The sequence below is a fragment of the Oncorhynchus mykiss genome, chromosome 10 (assembly GCF_013265735.2).
Source record: "Oncorhynchus mykiss isolate Arlee chromosome 10, USDA_OmykA_1.1, whole genome shotgun sequence".
Classification (NCBI taxonomy): domain Eukaryota; kingdom Metazoa; phylum Chordata; class Actinopteri; order Salmoniformes; family Salmonidae; genus Oncorhynchus; species Oncorhynchus mykiss.
Genome location: NC_048574.1, coordinates 44,557,847 through 44,574,476, shown reverse-complemented (window position 1 = coordinate 44,574,476; position 16,630 = coordinate 44,557,847). Strand labels below are relative to the sequence as shown.

Here is a 16,630-nt window from a genome sequence, read left to right as displayed (position 1 = left end):
CCACACAGGGCTCGGTGTTCTGTAGTGTTTAGTGTGTGCATGTGCATGTGCATGTGCATGCATATGCACGAGGAGAGTGTGCATGCACTATATAGTAAATTCCAGAGGCGTTCCGTTAAATAAACACTTCCCTTTCTTTATTTAGTCATGTTGTCATTACTCACTCTGTGACTTGTGTTTCGCCGGCAGTAAAACGGCTCAGACCTGATGGTGATGCTCTCTGTGTCTAGTCTGTACAGTCACCTATAGAAAGTCCTACATCTACTTCTGATGATGCTGATAATGTAGGCTATTCAACTGTGAACGGTCCAGTTATTGGATGACTGCAGTCGGGGTTGTGTTGCGTTTGAATAACCCGGGGGAGTGAAATGATGTCGAGGTTGTAACACACAACCTCTGTTAGCCGCTGCAGTAAAGGTGTCAGGGCTCATCTGGAGTGATCATGTTGTTGTCACGTTATTGTCAGCGGGTGTTTTTTTTTTTTTTACAAATCTGAGTCGCATCAAAAGAACAATCCTCCGTTGGACGTTCCCGACACTGCCACTTCTCAGGCCTCACAAAGAAAGAAACATTGACAATCATAGCATTGATACACCAACCACTTCGAAAGGTACAGAGGAATCTTTATTGCCATGAGCCCTCCAGTTCACAGTACATGAACAACATTTAGTCAATTTACTCTTCTCGTGGATGACACAACAGGTGAAGGTGGCATCATACTGAAAGCATGTTTTGTGACAGCACATTCCCTCAGTGTGCCACTGCCTGGCTATGGTAACGTCAGCTCTTTAACTGGCTGAGCAGAGTGCATAGTGCGTGCTACCGTTGTGACATGAACGATGTGTGGCCAGGCCTCCCATAAACCTACACTGGGGATGTGATGTTGTGTGTGGTTCCACTGGTAATAATGTACTGTATTCTATCATCCTTACTGTATGGCCACATTAAAACATCCCCTTCTACAACAGCAGCAAAGAGATGACAAGGTGGAAGTAGGGCACACACTGTACGGAGAGCGTTGGGTTCCTGTAAGGATGATGCAATGACATATAAGGCAAACAAATAAGAGGATAAAAGAAAAACAACTGGTCATTGGTTTCCTCTCCTACAACATGGATGGGAGGAGGCAACAACCACAATGTCTCTACCAGGGATCATTCTCACAGATTTACTATTGGCTGGGTGGAGATCGTTTGCCAGCTGATGTAGCCTAGAGCAGGTGAGTGAAAGGACTACTGCATTGTTACCATCTGCAATGTGTTGTTATGGGTCACTCAGGCATACAAGGTGTTGTTAGGGGTCACTCAGGCATACAAGGTGTTGTTAGGGGTCACTCAGGCATACAAGGTGTTGTTAGGGGTCACTCAGGCATACACGGTGTTGTTAGGGGTCACTCAGGCATACAAGGTGTTGTTAGGGGTCATTCAGGCATACACGGTGTTGTTAGGGGTCACTCAGGCATACAAGGTGTTGTTAGGGGTCACTCAGGGATACAAGGTGTTGTTAGGAGTCACTCAGGCATACAAGTGTTGTTAGGGGTCACTCAGGCATACAAGGTGTTGTTAGGGGTCACTCAGGCATACAAGGTGTTGTTAGTGGTCACTCAGGCATACAAGGTGTTGTTAGGAGTCACGCAGGCATTCAAGGTGTTGTTAGGGGTCACTCAGGCATACAAGGTGTTGTTAGGGGTCACTCAGGCATACACGGTGTTGTTAGGGGTCACTCAGGCACACAAGGTGTTGTTAGGGGTCACTCGGGGATACAAGGTGTTGTTAGGGGTCACTCGGGCATACAAGGTGTTGTTAGGGGTCACTCGGGCATACAAGGTGCTGTTAGGGGTCACTCGGGCATACAAGGTGTTGTTAGGGGTCACTCGGGCATACAAGGTGTTGTTAGGGGTCACTCGGGCATACAAGGTGTTGTTAGGGGTCACTCAGGCATACAAGGTGTTGTTAGGGGTCACTCAGGGATACTTCTTGTGATACATAAATGGGGGTTCAAAGTGCACTGGATGGTTCATGTCCAAATGATTGTGGAAAGTTATGTTTTTATGCATCGAATGATTGTGATTCAATAAGGTTGTAGATGCTGGTCTTAAACCAGCGCTATACGGATCATTTCCTTTAACCTAACAAAAGCAAACACACTTCATATCGTCTTCATATAACCTTTATGACACTTTCCTGGGGTCCCTAAACCCATCTTTTTGATTTAATGGCCACAGATCCTCTGGGAGGATTGACGAGCAGACCCTGGAGAGACCCCATACCAACCAACCCTACATCTACCACTGTCATGTGGCAGACACACCTGTCTATCCTGCAGGATACAGGACAACCCGACACTGTCTGAAAACAATGACCATGAAGAACAGAAATGAAGACACCAAGCTGAGTTACCATACATTACAATTTCAGGTAGGCACAATGTCTGAGAAAGAAGCCTTCACATGACCCAGTCTGACCATGTTGTCTGTCCTGTCCTCTCTGGAGAGTCCCAGAGTCACTCTTTAAGGCGTACCTAGTGGCATTTAGAGACCTTATTGAACGTGAACGTAGGAGCTCTGAATGAATAGCTCAATACTAGAATGATAACGATAGCCATTATCGTTTCCCCAAGAAATACTATAACACTGCAGAAATATTTGACCTCTTGTCTTCTTGTATTTGAATGTATATATAAAAACACATTCTTCCTTAAAACCAACCCCTACCATACCATTTGAACTTTATAGCACATCTAATTGCTGCCTCCCTCCCCTTGTATTGACACATCTAACAGGGAATTCCACATTTGCGAGATTAATAAGTTATAACTTTCTTTTTTTTCTTTTTCTTTTTTTCACATACATACACACACACAGAGAGGGGAGCTAGGAAGTGACCTGGTGCATTATCATGCTTCATCAACTTCCTACAATCTACAGAACTGTACAGAAGAACACAGTAAAACATCAGATATTCTTACACTTCTCCACTCTGCTAATCATTTCCAACAACAAGGCATCACCATTTTAAACAGCCTGGCTCAAACTGCCTGTTTGGGCACATTTACACTAGTCTCCATATTAAACAATCCTGCAATTGAGGGCATACACAACCAAATGAACTATGTAGCACTGAGCAGTTCAGCTGTACATGTTGTCTTCACATATAGATAAAGTTTAGATTTATAATTTAATTTGAATATATCATTATCTGCTGGTACCGGGTAATCACAGTGACTCTAAAATAAAATTACAAGAGGAAGTAAAATAGTATATACAACAAACAAGAGCTTTTTGTTTGGCATCCCTTACAGAGCTGTACAACACAGCTGGGTCCAGTGGTTTGAGTTGGGTGTAGGAGAGCTGCCTTGGCATCTTTTGGCAGAACAGTCTTGGAGGAGGAATAATCCCGTTCTCCTCTGATCTCACATTGTTATTGGCGTCATCAGCAGTGGACCTGAAGGTGAGGTGGGGTGAGGTGAAGTGGTGAGATCAAATCCACTTAAATGTTTCAAGCAAGGCATGAACCTGGGCAGGAGGTTAAATATGTGCCCTGTCCCATGCCGATATAGGTGATGCTAAAAGTGCAAGAACAACACAGAAACACACATACAGTAGGTACACAGACAAAAACATTAGGGTGAAATGGGGGAATCCCTCACCCACAGGTAACCACTCCATTCTGGATTCATTTCAAATACACTGAATTGTCATTGTGGCCATCAAACACAACATATATTGTAACACAGAAGGCTGTGTTCACGAAATAAATCCTGTCCAGTTCACATTAAATCCCTACAATAGTTTTGTCTAAAAGGAGAGCTGCCTTATGACAATACATGGTTCAGTCCAGCAGGAGGTGCACTTTCTACAGCATAGCTTCTACAGCCAGTCTTTCAGGGATGACGAGGATCTCCCCCATTGTTTCATCCTCAGCAGAGGTATTATCCACTTGAATATCTGTTTCAACTCAATCAGAATTCACTGGAAGCAGACGTGGAATACTCAAGTCCACCACCCTTGAAATTAAGCTGAGGAGGTATGAAGAGGAGAGAATGGTGTCTCTACCCAATGAATGAACCATTCCGTGAGAATGTTGGCAGAGAGAGGCAGGGTCAGTATGCATCATTCCATCTTTTCCAGCAGGCTGCCTGCAGGCATGCAATTGTCATGTTCCCTTTTCCCTGTGTAATATGTAGCTCCAAGGCCCTCCACTCTAAGGGTGCCCAGCTGAACTGCTCTCGGTCCGAGACGCTGCATATCATGGCGTGGGTTGAGCAGAGAGGGGAGGGAGACTACTGTTTACATACGTACCTCACGAGACATACACACACGCTTTGTGTCAATTGAAATAAACAGCCAGAAAACATGCTGCACACGTGCCTCTTCATCTAAATCAACTGGGTTGTTTTAAGCAATTGCTATTCTGCCCAACTTGTCAAGTATGTGAAGCAAGATAAAAGAACCATAGTGACGACACACACACACACACACACTCACTTGCGCACACTCAAGGTACAAAACACACTCTTGGGTAAAGCACAACCATTAGTCAATCTATTGGGAGGACTATCAGATGGTGAGAAATGTTTCAGAGTTGTTTTTTGAGTTGACTCTGCCCTCATGGGCTTGCCCAGAGGTAAAATGTCATCCGACAGAATGCGGAGTATTATGCATGTGTGGTGTAGAGCAGGTTGATGTACTGTGCTGGTGTGTTTTTATACAATATTGAATGCGCAGTGTGTTTGTGATCTGTGTGCGATCATCTGTGTGTGTTTGTTTGTGTGTGATCTGTGTGTGTGTGTGTGTGTGTGTGTGTGTACACAGTGTGTACTGTGGTGGAGCTAACAGGGCTTGTTGACATTGCACAGCAGCTCGGTGACTTTGATGAGGCGGGACACGGTGCTCTGGGATTCCTCCTGCAGCCGCTGGTTATTCTGCCTGAGGCTCTGCACCTCGGCCTGCAGCACCGCCTTGTCCTCCTTCTCCTGCCAGGGAGCGGCACACAACAACACCCGTCTGTCAGACCACCATGGCTGGGATGGATGGAGGGGTGAGAGGGGGCTGGGTATGGGTGGAGGTGGGTGAGGGGTGGCTGCATTGAGTGGACAAGACTGCAGGCACACACAGACAGAGGGGTTCACAAACATACAAGCCTTATAGTGGTGGAGGCAGTGCAAGACTGGGTACTGGAGAAGCACACAGACATACCAGATGCTTGCACGCACGCACATACACGCAAATACAAACCAATTACCTTCCATAAAATCACTCCATGGGGAGAGGTGGCGTATGGAGGAAATGTTCAAACGGATTTACTATGGCAACCACTTGTTTGAGACCATACAACCAATGAATAAATCAATCTCTTATTAAAGACCCAGTGCAGTCAACAACTAGACTTTCCTGTGTTTTATATATATTTCCACACTATGAGGTAGGAATAATACTGTGAAAAGTATGATAATGCCCTTTTAGAGAGCTGTTTGAAAAGACTGCCTGAAATGTCAGCCTGTTTTGGTGGTATGGAGTTTTGGCCTGCCCGGTGACATCACAGTTAATAGACCAGTAAGACAGAGAGTTCCAAACCTCTCTGCCAATAACAGCTGCTTTTTAGTTCTCCCCACTCCCAGACCACACCCAGACAGTCATAGCAAAATTCTTGCTTGAGGAATTGCTCTCTGCCAAGAAGCTATTTTTATTTCTTTATGACCATTATTTATGATTTTTATTATTTTACCCCTTTTTCATGGTATCCAATTGGTAGTTATAGTCCTGTCCCATCGTTGCAACTCCCGTACGGACTCGGGAGAGGCGAAGGTCGAGAGCTGTGAGTCCTCCAAAACACAACCCAGCTGCTTCTTGACACAATGCCCGCTTAGCCCAGAAGCCAGCCAGCCAGCCACACCAATGTGTCGGAGGAAGCACTGTACACCTGATGACCGTGTCAGTGCATTTCGTCTGGCCTGCCACAGGAGTTGCTAGGGCGCGATGGGACAGGAACATCCCTGCTGGCCAAACCCTCCCCTAACCTGGACAACGCTGGGCCCTTTTGTGCACCGCCCCATGGGTCTCCCAGTCGTGGCCGGCTGCGACAGAGCCTGGACTCAAACCAGGTTCTCTAGTGGCACAACTAGCACTGCAGAGCCTTAGACCACTGCACCACTCGGGAGGCCCCTTTTTGACCCTTTTATTTGAAAACAATCACAGTAAAACAGCTCCATTGGACCTTTAAACGAGAGCAGAGGAATTGCCATAACATGTTTAATGTAGATGATTGTTATACAAGTGAAATGCCTCTAAAGACTCAAACTCCAAAATGACAGGCATTCCTAATCTAGCAAACAGCAGGGGTCACCCTAATCCCTCACTACTTGGAGCTGAGTTTGAAATCAGCTACTGCAACTTTCAGAGCAGTGATTTGCCATAGTAAATGCTTCCTGTTTGCTATGTCATACACGGTAGCAACAGAGACGGGAAACCAGAGACAGGGTAGACAAACAGACAGGGGCAACTACCACTACAACCAGTTTTGCCAACTGTATTCCTATCCCACCACCTTTAACTGACTTTTTGTAACCCTCCAAAAGAGATGTGCGTTGCCACATCTGCTGTTCACTTGCAGAACAAAGTCATTGATCAATAAAGAAAGATTGCTTCATTGCAGAAAGTTGGCAACACTGAGTGCAGAGTAATATGCCAGATCCCTTTACAGAAAAAAACACATGAATTTCACGTGAAGTGTTACGAAATGACATGTTCTCATGTGACCACGTGCTCTTATGTGAAGTGAATGTGACAATGTGACAACGTGACGACATGTAAAGCGACATGTGACAACACGAAACTACACATGTGAAAATGTGATCACGTGTGAAATGTTTCCGATCATGTGATTTTGTGAAATCATGTGGTGTTTCTGCAAGGGATTCGCCGCAGTGGATAAGGGGTTTGAGCAATGGTATGAAATGTAAGCTCATTGTAACCTAATCTTCGATAAGTACAACGTGCCATGAGTGAGCGAGCTATACTTAGCTTGGGCCAATTAGCTTGGTGATTGGATTTATTCAAACTCAATCTCAAAAAAAAAAAAAAAAAAAAAATGGAATGAATGCAATGTAATATTGCCTCCACACACCATTGCCTTGTGTGATGGTGTTGATTTATGTGATTGTCTATACGGAGAGTGGATTCTATCCTGACTGACTCCAGTGTTGTCTGTCTGTCTGCTGTGTTGTGAGTCGTGGGACTCACAACACATTGACAATAACAATGAATGATAGCTGAAACCAGTTAGGTATTATCATCAATCTGGGTCAATAGGAATTCTCTTTGGTAGCAGCAGTACTATATGGCCTTGCTGGTTCAACTCCCTAGTGGCCCATAGTGCAACTGTGCCCTAAAGCAAATCAATTAACCTGAAATAACCAGTACTCAGCTTTATAATTGGAAAATAAACTGATGAGATTGTAACTCACACAGAAAGCAAAGGAACACATTCTCATCGCCACATCAGATGATTTTGCTCAAATCTGTACTAGCTCAGCTGTAAACCCTCCCCTTCTTGGCAGTCATGGACAGAAACCAAAGACTAACCAAAAGTAGTCTAGGTGACACAGCACACTTCTGAATGGAACCCAACTAGCTCCTCCCACAGTCTTCGGTGAGTCCTATTTCTACTGGCCCTACTATGGGACTGGGAGAGCCTAGAACCAACCATGCTCACTCACTCACTCTCCCAGGGCAGAGGGTAAACAACAGAGAAAAGTGGAAAGGGGTCATCTGATGTGGTAGTTCTCTGTTAGGTCGTCCTCCTTGGTTCATTGTCCCTGACTGTCAATGTCTCTGTGTTGTGTAAATTGATGATAATACTGTGTTAATGGTGAGTTTTCCCAGGAAGCGTAGGGAGTTACAGACAAAAACAGAGGGTAAGACTTTGGTTATGTTGTTATAGCCACAGGGTTTGTGACCAGAAAGTCTGCAGAGTTTGATTCTTTTGAGTTTGATTCTTTTGAGTTTGATTCTTTTGTGTGCTTTATGTCTCACGTGTTTCAAGAACCAAGTTGAGCGAATAGCATTTGCACAAAAAAATCCTTGGAATGTCATTCACTTAGTCGGATGCCAGCTTAAAACTCTGGCAGTGTGGCGTCTCTTGGATATATGAGTGGTGAAAAGGACTTGGTTGGAGGGGATATAGCACACTGCATACCACAGGGTTTCATTTGACCTTCGAGATTAAACACTCTCGTTACTGTAACACAGGAATCATGTTTCTCCCAATTGAGAATGTGTTTAAGGACGCTCAAGAGGCTTCCAAACTCTCTCTCTCTCTCCCCCCCCTTCTTTCGCTCTTTCTCTCTCTCCCTTTCTCCAATGTGCTTCTTCCTTTTACATTACAAGAGTAACCAGTCATTCAACAGTTGTGAGGACTTCAAAAGGTATCCCCAAGTCCCCGTGCTTCCCAGAGGAGAGGCTGTAAACGGGGTGAGGAACATGGTGCTAAGAGATCCAGAGGCTGCACACAGGGATGACTGACAGACTGTCAGACTTTCAGGGTTGTGAGGAGGACCTTCACTTCCAATGTTTCACATCCATGAAGGACCCTAGTGGTGGATTTGGGTTATTGGGTTCATGAACTCGGGGCCCGTTTTTTAGTAGTTCTATTTCCAATTGTTATTGTTCTGTTGTCTTAACAAAACAACAGAGGACACATCTCATGCTTTTACTTGCCTCTGCTGCCATTTGGTCGCTTAGTGTTGAGAGAGTGAGCATGGTTGCCCAATGTCACTCCAGCCAATCTTCTCATCTCCTCTGTTCACCCTGCCCAATGACAAGACAGGTTTCTTTTGCTTGTCCCGCCTGCTGCCCGCCCTACCTCTACATTCCCTCTGTGTGTTTGTGTGTTTGCAGTAGGAGTCAGGGGGTTGGGGGAGGCAAGGGGAGGGGGTGTGTGTGTGTCTGGGGAGGGGAGGGTCACTGTGTGGGCAGGATGCTGTGAGGGGGGTCTAGGGAGGGGCTGTGGTTGGCCATCTGAATGGGGAGTACCTTTTGCAGGTCGTCCTGCAGCCTCTTCAGCATGTCCTCCAGCTGGGAAACCTTCTCCATGTGGCCAGGGGAGTCGCTACAGGGACATGGGAGAAAGACACACACTCAGCATAATGCACAGACAGGTAACTGCCAAAATACAGGAAACACCAACATAAAGTGTCTTAATAGTGCATTGGGCCACCCTGAGCTGCCAGAAGAGCTCCGATGCGCCTTGGAATAGATTCTAAGATGTCTGGAAATCTATTGGAGGGATGTGACACCATTCTTCCACAAGAAATTCCCTAAATTGGTGTTTTGTTGAGGACGGTGGATAGCACAGTCTCAAGATCTACTCCAGAATCTCCCATTAGTGTTCAATTGGGTTGAGATCTGGTGACGTGAGACACACACACACACACACACACACTTTTAACCCCACATGCCCCTGTGAGTCCCCTCTTTTAAAGTCACTGAGATCTCTTCTTCTAGCCATGGTAGCCAAAATAATGGGCAACTGTTCATTTGTATACATGACCCTAAGCATGATGGGATGTTCATTGCTTAATTAACTCAATAACCACCCCTGTGTGGAAGCACCTTTGTATTCTTTGTATCGCTCATTTACTCAAGCGTTTCCATTTAGATTTAGTCAGTTACCTGTAGTTAGGTAGTGTCTGTATGTGTTACCAGTAGGGATCCTTTCTTTTGGTTTGGTGTGTGTATGAGAAGACCGTGAGTAAATACATGCACAATGCCTTGCGAAAGTATTCGGCCCCCTTGAACTTTGCGACCTTTTGCCACATTTCAGGCTTCAAACATAAAGATATAAAACTGTATTTTTTTGTGAAGAATCAACAACAAGTGGGACACAATCATGAAGTGGAACGACATTTATTTGATATTTCAAACTGTTTTAACAAATCAAAAACTGAAAAATTGGACGTGCAAAATTATTCAGCCCCCTTAAGTTAATACTTTGTAGCGCCACCTTTTGCTGCGATTACAGCTGTAAGTCGCTTGAGGTATGTCTCTATCAGTTTTGCACATCGAGAGACTGAAATTTTTTCCCATTCCTCCTTGCAAAACAGCTCGAGCTCAGTGAGGTTGGATGGAGAGCATTTGTGAACAGCAGTTTTCAGTTCTTTCCACAGATTCTCGATTGGATTCAGGTCTGGACTTTGACTTGGCCATTCTAACACCTGGATATGTTTATTTTTGAACCATTCCATTGTAGATTTTGCTTTATGTTTTGGATCATTGTCTTGTTGGAAGACAAATCTCCGTCCCAATCTCAGGTCTTTTGCAGACTCCATCAGGTTTTCTTCCAGAATGGTCCTGTATTTGGCTCCATCCATCTTCCCATCAATTTTAACCATCTTCCCTGTCCCTGCTGAAGAAAAGCAGGCCCAAACCATGATTCTGCCACCACCATGTTTGACAGTGGGGATGGTGTGTTCAGTGTGATGAGCTGTGTTGCTTTTACGCCAAACATAACGTTTTGCATTGTTGCCAAAAAGTTCAATTTTGGTTTCATCTGACCAGAGCACCTTCTTCCACATGTTTGGTGTGTCTCCCAGGTGGCTTGTGGCAAACTTTAAACGACACTTTTTATGGATATCTTTAAGAAATGGCTTTCTTCTTGCCACTCTTCCATAAAGGCCAGATTTGTGCAATATACGACTGATTGTTGTCCTATGGACAGAGTCTCCCACCTCAGCTGTAGATCTCTGCAGTTCATCCAGAGTGATCATGGGCCTCTTGGCTGCATCTCTGATCAGTCTTCTCCTTGTATGAGCTGAACGTTTAGAGGGACGGCCAGGTCTTGGTAGATTTGCAGTGGTCTGATACTCCTTCCATTTCAATATTATCGCTTGCACAGTGCTCCTTGGGATGTTTAAAGCTTGGGAAATCTTTTTGTATCCAAATCCGGCTTTAAACTTCTTCACAACAGTATCTCGGACCTGCCTGGTGTGTTCCTTGTTCTTCATGATGCTCTCTGCGCTTTTAACGGACCTCTGAGACTATCACAGTGCAGGTGCATTTATACGGAGACTTGATTACACACAGGTGGATTGTATTTATCATCATTAGTCATTTAGGTCAACATTGGATCATTCAGAGATCCTCACTGAACTTCTGGAGAGAGTTTGCTGCACTGAAAGTAAAGGTGCTGAATAATTTTGCACGCCCAATTTTTCAGTTTTTGATTTGTTAAAACGGTTTGAAATATCCAATAAATGTCGTTCCACTTCATGATTGTGTCCCACTTGTTGTTGATTCTTCACAAAAAAATACAGTTTTATATCTTTATGTTTGAAGCCTGAAATGTGGCAAAAGGTCGCAAAGTTCAAGGGGGCCGAATACTTTCACAAGGCACTGTATGTATGTAAGCAAGAGAGACATGGGGTCAGAATGGGAGAGACAATAAGGAGGGAATGAGCTGCCGGGGAAACGCCACCACACGGAATCAAGGAGGGAGGCTGATGCACTGACTAAATCAGAAAGACAATACATGACAGAACAGAACAGAGAACGAGTGTTAGTCAGTTCCTCAAGAAAGAGAAAAAAAGCGTGAGAGACGATGAAGAGCGAGATAAGGACAGGCAACATGCCAATGAGCCAGTATCATGATGAGCAACAGAGGCTGAACTATGAGAACTGTTCAACAGTCCATCTCTGAATCAGAAACTCCCACAGCCACAGATCCACACAATGAGTCAGACACCATTTGGAGTTCACATACAGAGAGAAATATGCAGAGGTCTACAGTGACCCACTGTGTGTGTGTGTGTGTGTGTGTGTGTGTGTGTGTGTGTGTGTGTGTGTGTGTGTGTGTGTGTGTGTGTGTGTGCTGGAGACTCAAACCCACCTGTCCTTCATGTCCTTTAGCTTGCCATCTGTCAGGGAGTCTGCTCCTTGGGTCCCATCTCCTGCTTTACGATCTGAAACATGACACATCACTCGACCGTGTTAGTCACTGAGCTCAACCACACAGTCATATAGACTGAATAGAAAATGTACCATGTTTCATTTTCAACACTGCCACGATTGCCATTTCCAGTGATAATGTGTAAAATATAACAGATGTAGATGTATTTAGTGAAATAAAATATAAATCATCTGTTGTACTCCCCCGCAGATGTTTTCTTACCTTCCTGTGACAAGGCCTCCAGGATGCCGCGACAGGCGGCGGCTAGATCAGCTATCGACTGCCACTCCTCCTCTGAGGAATCTGTGTTCTCGGACAGGACTGAGAGAGAAAACAGGGTTTCAATGTGCTTTCATCACAAAAGCATATCTCTGAGGGGAGTAGCAGACCATGAATGTGTGTAGGACAATACTGTTTGACAACACAATAGAATTGTGGGATTTATGAGCAGGCAAATTCTCTGGTTTAACAATGACAAAGAGCCACCACCAGGGGGTGGTATCATGATGCTTTGCCGCCTCGGTGGCACTGGCCGACTAGCTGCAGCGCGAGCGGGAGAAGTGGGTTCTTTCCATCTCTGTGTGTGACTGACTTCTGGAGTGTGGGGAGGGAAACGGAGATAATCTCCTCCGAAAAAAACAAAGTATTTGCTGAGAGGATGAGTGTGTGTGCTCTTATAGAAATATGAGTTGCATAGCCTCACGGCAGAGAGAGAGAGAGAGAGCAGATGGTCCAAAAGGGATCCCTGATTTGAAGCAGCCTAAAGCCCACCCCTCCCACCCTCCATCTGTCCCTCCTTTAGACTGGAGCTGGTAGGGGGTGGTAGAGGGGCGGGGGGCATATTGGGTTAGGGGGATAGGGGGCAGCCAAGATGAAAGAAGAGGGACAAAGGGGATGGAAGGCAGGGCTAAATGAGGATAATGAGGAGAGGGGTTTAGGGGAGAAAGGGTCCGGAGGCTAAAAAACGGATTTGAGGCTCAATTAAAGCGGAGAGCATTTTTGAACAGTTGTAATTGTTCAATTTCAGCACCATTCCGCCTGGCCTTATCAGCTGGCACAGGGTCTGCGCAGAGGACTTTTGTTTCAGACAGCTGCCTGTCCGTCCGATCAGCCTCCTAGCCATGCCTTCACACTCCTCCTCTTATCATAGCGACTCATCTCTCACTCTTTACAGCTTCTCTCTTTTGTTTGACTGCTCTCCCTCTCAAGCTGTTGGTTGCTGTGGCAGAGGAACAACGGTGTGTTTCTTATCGATTATGAGCGTTATCAAGATCATTGAGGAGATCCCTCTTCGCTATCGCCCATGCATGCTGTTTTATACAGGAGAAATACATAGGAAGTGGGATTCATAACACAACACCAACCTCATCTCGACAAAGGAAGTTTAGCTAGAACTTGACATTTGAGGATATGTTGATGGTTTAGAGGTGTGCGAGGACATTTGAGAGGAATGGGATGGTTATGGAGGACAGAGTGAGCGGTGTGGTGGAACACCCACTCTTGGTGATGGAGTTGTGTAGGCTCAAAGCTCGGGAGTTCCTCTCTGTTCTGTCCAGACACGACAACCGGGCGGAGGACAGGGAAGGGTCCCTCGCTAACGTCCTCTCCTCACCCAACTCAGCCCCTACAAACTAGAGAGAGAGAGAGAGAGAGCGATGGAGAGAGAGAGCGATGGAGATAGAGAGAGAGAGTGATGGAGAGAGAGAGCGATGGAGAGAGAGTGAGAGAGAGAGACAGAGAAAAGAGGGTTAGAGGTTTATCGAATAGGGGACCTTCATCAGATCACTCACCAGGTGTTTGTCCGTGTGTGTCTCTGTACCTGCTCCTCGTCCAGGGGCACCTTGGGTTTAACAGCCAGGATGAGGTCAGGCGTGGCGTCTCTCAGCTCCCCTGGGTTCTCATAGATGTGACGTTCCATCTTCACACCCACGTTGTCATAAACATGCCTGTCACAGAGAGACACGAGGAGATTGAGACATACATCATAAATCCGCTGTTTATACTAATGACTTTCCAATCCAATCTGGAGGGCAAACTGGTTAACCTAGTAATCTTCAGGATAGCTCAAATTTGGGCTAAGATTTGAGTTTAGCAGTCTGCTTCTGCTTACTGTGAAACCATAAATACACATGCACAAAATAATACCTCGTAAAACCATTATGTCTTAACGCAGGATGACTAGGATGCAGGGCTTGACATGAACTTTTTTTCCAATTTATCCTTGCGACAAGCAGAACAGATTTTTTACTTGTCCAAAAGCTGAAGTCATTTGCCCCCCCCCCCCCCCCCCCCCCCCCGAAAAAAAAGGTCTGTAACACCATTTTTACGTAATTGTATGATACAAGGAACCCCTTTACAAAATAAAATGCATTCCTATCTTTTTTTACGATAGAGAATCAGACAAAAATATAGGCTACCGTCTTTGCATATTCAAGCCTGTCTCAAAATACAACACGGCCTTTTTAAGGCTCTCATGGAGGATGGTTGACCACCCTTGGTCGCCTATAAAATATTGAAACATTACAATTACAACCAAATACTTTTTATGTCTTTATAAAATAAATTCTCTCCACGGCTCTATACATTTATGTCGTCCCATTGTCCCTGAGACGATAAAAAATATGTTGAAAGTTAAAAACTCTGGGACAGTTCTGGGGCGAGAGACCCCAAATACAGCCCCAAAAATTATACAGGCAAAAAAATGTTTGTATAAATATTTATAAAACATTTTAAAAAGCAATGAGGCTGATGCAACAGACCAGACCATTAAGCTTAACATTTCGATAAAGTTTCTATATTATAAAGCTCAACAATGCACACGTGGCTGTAGGCTACGTGCAAATGTTTCAAAATGTAAAAACACCTTTCTCAAAAGCACACCACAAAGCACACCACTAAGCACACCACTAAGCACACCACTAAGCACACCACAAAGCACACCACTAAGCGCACCACAAAGCACACCACTAAGCGCACCACTAAGCACACCACTAAGCGCACCACTAAGCACACCACTAAGCGCACCACTAAGCGCACCACAAAGCGCACCACAAAGCGCACCACAAAGCGCACCACTAAGCGCACCACTAAGCACACCACTAAGCACACCACTAAGCACACCACTAAGCACACCACTAAGCGCACCACAAAGCGCACCACAAAGCACACCACTAAGCGCACCACAAAGCACACCACTAAGCACACCACTAAGCACACCACTAAGCACACCACAAAGCGCACCACAAAGCGCACCACAAAGCGCACCACTAAGCGCACCACTAAGCACACCACTAAGCACACCACTAAGCACACCACTAAGCACACCACTAAGCGCACCACTAAGCGCACCACAAAGCACACCACTAAGCGCACCACTAAGCGCACCACAAAGCGCACCACTAAGCGCACCACAAAGCGCACCACAAAGCGCACCACTAAGCGCACCACAAAGCACACCACAAAGCACACCACTAAGCACACCACTAAGCACACCACTAAGCGCACCACAAAGCACACCACTAAGCGCACCACAAAGCGCACCACTAAGCGCACCACAAAGCACACCACTAAGCACACCACTAAGCGCACCACTAAGCGCACCACTAAGCGCACCACAAAGCACACCACTAAGCGCACCACTAAGCGCACCACAAAGCGCACCACAAAGCACACCACTAAGCGCACCACAAAGCACACCACAAAGCACACCACTAAGCGCACCACAAAGCACACCACTAAGCGCACCACAAAGCACACCACTAAGCACACCACTAAGCGCACCACAAAGCACACCACTAAGCGCACCACAAAGCACACCACAAAGCACACCACTAAGCACACCACTAAGCACACCACTAAGCGCACCACAAAGCACACCACTAAGCGCACCACAAAGCACACCACTAAGCGCACCACAAAGCACACCACTAAGCACACCACTAAGCGCACCACAAAGCACACCACTAAGCGCACCACAAAGCACACCACTAAGCGCACCACTAAGCACACCACTAAGCGCACCACAAAGCGCACCACAAAGCACACCACTAAGCGCACCACAAAGCACACCACAAAGCACACCACTAAGCGCACCACTAAGCGCACCACAAAGCGCACCACAAAGCGCACCACAAAGCGCACCACTAAGCGCACCACAAAGCGCACCACTAAGCACACCACTAAGCGCACCACTAAGCGCACCACTAAGCGCACCACTAAGCGCACCACTAAGCACACCACAAAGCACACCACAAAGCACACCACTAAGCGCACCACTAAGCACACCACTAAGCGCACCACTAAGCGCACCACTAAGCGCACCACTAAGCACACCACAAAGCGCACCACAAAGCGCACCACTAAGCGCACCACTAAGCACACCACAAAGCACACCACAAAGCGCACCACAAAGCGCACCACTAAGCGCACCACTAAGCGCACCACTAAGCGCACCACTAAGCGCACCACTAAGCGCACCACTAAGCGCACACCACTAAGCGCACCACTAAGCACACCACAAAGCGCACCACTAAGCGCACCACTAAGCACACCACAAAGCACACCACAAAGCGCACCACAAAGCGCACCACTAAGCACACCACTAAGCACACCACAAAGCACACCACAAAGCGCACCACTAAGCGCACCACTAAGCACACCACAAAGCACACCACAAAGCGCACCACAAA

The 16,630-nt window shown here is 46.0% G+C and overlaps 1 protein-coding gene across 8 annotated transcripts in view; it reads right to left on the bottom strand.

The window, feature by feature from the left end:
- Positions 1-606: 606 nt before the first annotated feature.
- LOC110534011 (signal-induced proliferation-associated 1-like protein 1) overlaps positions 607-16,630 on the bottom strand; it is a 47,209-nt gene continuing 31,185 nt past the window's right edge. For 5 of the 8 annotated variants that reach the window (XM_036990400.1, XM_036990399.1, XM_036990402.1 and 2 more), the window contains exons 11-16: positions 13,762-13,888; positions 13,441-13,573; positions 12,165-12,263; positions 11,883-11,955; positions 9,032-9,107; positions 607-5,100 (exon numbers count right to left, since the gene is read on the bottom strand). In XM_036990400.1, coding sequence (XP_036846295.1) covers positions 4,831-5,100; positions 9,032-9,107; positions 11,883-11,955; positions 12,165-12,263; positions 13,441-13,573; positions 13,762-13,888 — 778 coding nt within the window. In that variant the 3' untranslated portion in view covers positions 607-4,830. The other 3 variants (XM_036990404.1, XM_036990406.1, XM_036990405.1) reach the window with 3 other exon arrangements.